General features: G+C 28.3%; 1 protein-coding gene across 1 annotated transcript; it reads left to right on the top strand.

Annotated features, from left to right (window-relative positions):
* The first annotated feature begins 3345 nt into the window (after window positions 1-3345).
* LOC123268914 (putative uncharacterized protein DDB_G0291608) lies at window positions 3346-5577 on the top strand. Its single transcript, XM_044734376.1, has 6 exons — window positions 3346-3367; window positions 3463-3584; window positions 4002-4094; window positions 4205-4627; window positions 4777-4978; window positions 5041-5577. Exons 2-6 carry the CDS (start codon window positions 3501-3503, stop codon window positions 5079-5081), a joined length of 843 nt encoding a protein of 280 aa, XP_044590311.1. The 5' UTR covers window positions 3346-3367; window positions 3463-3500; the 3' UTR covers window positions 5082-5577.
* Window positions 5578-5660: the final 83 nt, after the last annotated feature.

Here is a 5660-nt window from a genome sequence, read left to right on the forward strand (position 1 = left end):
CCTGGCCAGGCAATAACTAATTAAAAATTCAAAAATCACTTTTTTTCTAGCTTCTACCGATGAGTTTAATGAAAAAATTTTAATGCAACTGTGAACGTGCGATAAAGAGGTCCGATACATATATCTCATGCGCTAGACGAAGACAGAGTTGAAGTTGCATGCAGCTTTAAATGTTTCAAACCTCTAAGTTCAACAAAAAAAATTTATTATATTATTACTTAATATCTATTTAAAACTAATTAACATCTTAACAATTAAATTAATAAAAATTATTCAAAAATTTTTAACAAAAATTAAACTTTGAATAAAACATTAAATGTAAATTTTTGAAAATTAACAAATCACATCGAGATAATTTAATATCTTCCATTTGTACAAAAATATAATTAGTTCGAGATTTATTATTACTTTAAAAAACGATTTTATACCCGAGTCGAAAAATTTAAACGGAGTAAACTCAAAAAATATTTTTTAGACAAAATAAATTTTTTTAATCATCTACTGAAGTACATTTATAACGGTGTATTATATCAAGAAATTTATTTTATTAGGAAAATGATTAGAAAAATTTTGCAATTTTTTAAGCAATAGCCAAATCTAACGAATTTTCATGATAATCCTCTTATAGATTAGTAATTTTTTTGGTTTAAGGCATAAGACCCTGTTATTGACACTGGCCTAGTAGTTTGATACTTGCAATTTTATTCTAATTGTAAAATTAAATGTTTTCAAAAATCAATTTTTCTAAAAATTTAAAATTCAAAAATTATGTTTATTAATTTATTACAGCTGATTTGCTTTTTTAATTAAAATAAAATTGCAGAAGTGTCAATAACTAATCCAATGATAATAACTGGCTCTTTACCTTGTGCTTTCAAACTTCTTAACGGAATTATTTACTTTATTTATAAAAATCTTTCAAACGCTTCGAAAAATTATTCTAACAATGCAGGTATTAAACGACTGGACAAACCGAAAAAAGAAACTTAATCTCCAGACAGAATTTAGAAAAATAAATTTGTTATTAACAAATACTGAATAATTGTTTCGAAATTGGAACCTTAATATATTGTTAAAATTTTCGAGAAGATATAATGAAAAACATTTTTCATCTAGTATCACGAGGATTACTCATATGGCTTAAATTATTATAAAGACCGCTCATAATATTATCACTATTAAAAATAGTAATAATAATAATAATAATAATATTTATAAAAATATATAACTATCTTACTTCAGTGTTAAGAACATTTTCAGGTAAAGATGGACCTTCTGCACCTGGAAATGCAGTAACGAAAGCTAAAGCTAGTCTTTTATTTCGTCTAAATACTGCTGTCCGTGAAGAACTCAATTTTCTCTCCATTATAAAAAATCTGTGTAAATTAATATACTGTTACTGTAAAATAAATTATTAATGAGTTATCAAATAGTAAGGAGAGTATTTTTAATTTTTTTAAAGTATTGAAAATACTAACCTGTACTTTAATGATTTAATAATGTTCAACACTTCAATGCTGTGTATCAAAAACACTTATGCTGTCGATGCACTATTTATTGATTTCTATAAAAATTAGCTGTTTTCAACGAGTTGTTCAAAAGTTAATAATTGTTTATGATATTTGTACACTGTTTATTATAAGTTGAGTGTTTTTTTAATACTGATTCAACAAGTAACAAGATAAACAAAAGGCTCACATGGGTCTATCTTTGGGAGTAAAGGGACTTTTACACTCATATAAATGTACAGTCTCTCCTAGCTACCAATCAAATCTATAATACATGTCACATAAAGAAATGAATGTATTCGGTTCAGTTCCCCTCCCCTCTGTGCCCCTCTAAATTTTTTCAACCGGAAGAATTCAAATTTGAAATTTTATTATTTGCAATAAGAAACGTCTATTTTTATTGTAAAGTTGAAAATTCAGTTCTCTATAAAAAAATTGTGAATCAATTATTTAAATTATCGTCACCAGAATTCTCTCTTACATGAGCGATAAAAATTTCAAATTAAAAATTTCCCGGGTAAAAGAAAATGGCGGGATGTCGCTGGACGCTGAGACGGGTTAGGTGAGGTCTAATCACACTACGAATGTACTGAGTGTTCGTCCAACGTATCTAGCGTACCTGTTATTTATCAACGTGCTTATAATTAATAATTAAATCATCGAAACTTTACTAGTTTTCATTTATATGAGAAAGTGGTAAGTAACTGCTGAATATGTTTGTTAATTATAACAGCATGAAACTTTATGAAAGAAAAATGATGGTAATTTGAATTTTGAAATTTTAACATTGAAAATGTAGGCTAAAAATTATTTTAACCTAACTCATACACGAATGTATAGCAAAGCAAAAAAAAAATTATATTACTTTTTTTGTTTATGTAAGAAGTTAATAAGAAATACTCACAAAAAAATGAGAGACAATAAACAGGCATGCAAAAAAGTATTAACTATTTAAAAAATAATATGAATGAACATATTAGTAATAGTTGTAAAAACCGTACAGTACAATGTAGTACATTTTTATATCATCAAAGTTAGCAGTCACTTCGATAATTTTTTAATTAAAAAATTTTAATAAAAAAAAATTGATAACATTAATGTTAAGAATTTCACGATATAAGTTAATATGTAATTTATGAAAAATACTTCTCTATCATTAATTATTAATTTTAATCTATCATTAACTATATAAACGTATCATTAATTATAAAAATTTATTCTTATAATCTTATAATTATATAAATTTTAATCTTTATTTATAAAAGTTAAATTCACAGAAATCTTTCAATAAATTTCAAATAATTATTATATTTATCATCAAATTATCGTCAAAACAATAAACTATTATTAATAATAATTAAAAATACATTAAAAAATTTATTATTACATAAATAATAATGAAAATGAAGTTAGCTGACATATTAAAATTTATCAAAAAAATTTCAATTAAACAATGAAAAAAAAAATATCACATGTTAAAAACTTGAAAAAACTATAAGTGCAATTTTTTATAAATGTCTTTTTAGTTAATAATTTAATTAAAAAAAAATTAAGAATTTTTGGTCGTCTGCTAACTTCAATATCATGAATAGTAAAATAATACACATTCATGATTTTCTTTGAGTCCACTTACGATTTCTTCTCATTACGTTTTTAGATAGATACAGTCTAATTTTGGACAAGTATTGCTTAGTAGCTTCTGGTGAAAGAGGGGTTATTAGGAGACGAGGTATGTTTTCAAAGTAGGAGACAATGGAAATTTATGTCCCATTTCATTGAATGAAGATGAAAATGAGCTTTTTATGTACGATACGACGGAGCGACGCCTTTGAGACGACGTAAAATCATTGCTTCAGATGGTAATAAATTATTATTTATTTATTTATTTATTATTACTCTGCAATATCTATGCGCAACTAATAAAAATACATTTTGATTTTTCATGAAAAATTAGATGACCGCTATGAATTAAAAAGTCGTTATAATGGGTCTATGCGAATCAGGACTCTTAAGGTTTCATACAGCCCAGGTGATCACAATATCCCAGCTAGGAAAAAAAATAAAAAAAAGGATGACGTATGTAGCATTATTTTATAATAAATAATAAATATCAATAGTTTTTATTAAGGAGGTTCGAACGAATCTAATGTAAAAATAATTTTCCGCTTTGAGCTTTGAAATTAAGAATACGTATAAATAAATACGTCATTTATCTAATCGCAAAATTTAAAAAAAATAAATCGGAAAGACTAAAATTTAACAAAAATTCTAACATTATTTCGACTCATTAGTTACGCTCGAACTTCCTTCAAACTTAGAATTCCCTACAAATTGCAAATATTTGACCTAGGTCAAACTGCAAGCTTGCAGAAAAATTGGTCATCGCAGAGCTACAGGGAAAAAATAAATTTTTCTGTGTTCATTCAAGTCACAACTTTTAACGAAATCATTTAATATTCAGTTGCATATATTATTGAGATGTTTTTGTCTTAGATTACTCAGATGTCCAATACGAAGAAGACAGCAGATTTTTATCTTAACATGTCATCACCAAGAAATCCCCTCAGGTCCTCCGATGATGATGAGGTAAGTTTGAATAACATAAAATACCGATCCTTGATTGATAAAGAAAAATTTTTATTCGAATTATATAATATCAAATAACATTTAATATGTATACAAAAAATTGTTGACAGTTGAACGAGAGTGGCAGCCAAACTTACGATAATAATTTTCAATCGAAATCAAGCAAGCATGTTCGACCTGCGAATCTAATACGTGAACAGACCAGTATGCAGAATTTATCAACGCCACCGCTGAATAGTTATGAAACGCCAGAGGAAGAATCGATAGAATCTCTTCGATCCGGAAGTACGCCCCGACCACAGTCTCTACAAAGGCGAAACCCGAGAAAGCGTACAGCACTTGGACCAATGGCGAGGCTAACAGCACTAGAAGCATCTGTTGCAGCAGCTAATTCAAAATTGTTAAGATTATTAAAAAAAAATAAAGTACGACAACAACAGCAACAACAACAACAACAACAACAGCAGCAACGACAACAGAATATAGTGTATCCAAAACTAACAGAATCGGTAGTTGTAGAAGATAACCAGGAGGTAAGCTCATATCACCAAAAGAATTTATTTTTTCAGCAATAAATGACTATTAAAAAATTAGTAAAAAGAAAAATTTTAATACTTTTCAAAAAAATTATACTTCTTTCAGACAAATAACTTATTCTAATTTGATTATTATTTATTTGTAGTTCATAATCATCGATGAGGTGAAAATGCCAAGTGACAAAGTAGCCATGATGTTATTAGCAGGAACTATGAGAAAACGTGCCGATACGGTCATGCACGCTATTTGGCCAGATAACGTGATGCAGAATATGTATATACAATTGCCAAAAAACAGAAATGAAAACCATGTGGCAACCGGTAGCGCAGACACCCTTAAAGTTAAAAGTATGTATGATCACTGGATCAATTTATAAACTTTCTAATAATAATAATAATCGTATTTTTAGAATGTCGCTTTAATAAAATAGCGATAAAATTCTGTATATAACTGAAGTACAGAAAGGCCGTCGCCAGATAAGCCGGGGTAAAATGCCCCCAAAGCAATCGGGCTAATTTTTTTTTCTAAAATACCTTATACTGTGGACAACATCTCAGCCCAGTTTTACTTACCCATTTGTGTAAGCCGTTCACTATTTGTACGACTGATGGATTTGTAGTTGACATGTTAGGTCCTTTTCCTGCAAATGAAAATGATGCTCAGATACTGAGACATGTTATTGATGATCCGAATGGTTTACTGTCTCAGTTGATGAAGCCCGGGGACATTTTTATTTTGGATCGCGGATTTCGAGACGTCAAGGAATACTTAGAATCCAAACAGTTCACAGTATTAATGCCTGCTCTTAAAGGCAAGCGAAAGCAACTCACTACTCAAGAATCTAATGATTCCCGCTTTGTGACAAAGTTGAGATGGGCAGTTGAATCGGTTCATGGTATGATGAAACAAAAAAATGCTCTTTTAGATAATGATTTTGATAATAAAATGATCCCAAAAATCGGACCATATTATCGCATTGCGTCCTTTCTACATAATCAATTCAGTAAGCGACTGATTTCGGATGTCAAT

The sequence above is a fragment of the Cotesia glomerata genome, linkage group LG7, assembly GCF_020080835.1.
Source record: "Cotesia glomerata isolate CgM1 linkage group LG7, MPM_Cglom_v2.3, whole genome shotgun sequence".
Lineage (NCBI taxonomy): Eukaryota > Metazoa > Arthropoda > Insecta > Hymenoptera > Braconidae > Cotesia > Cotesia glomerata.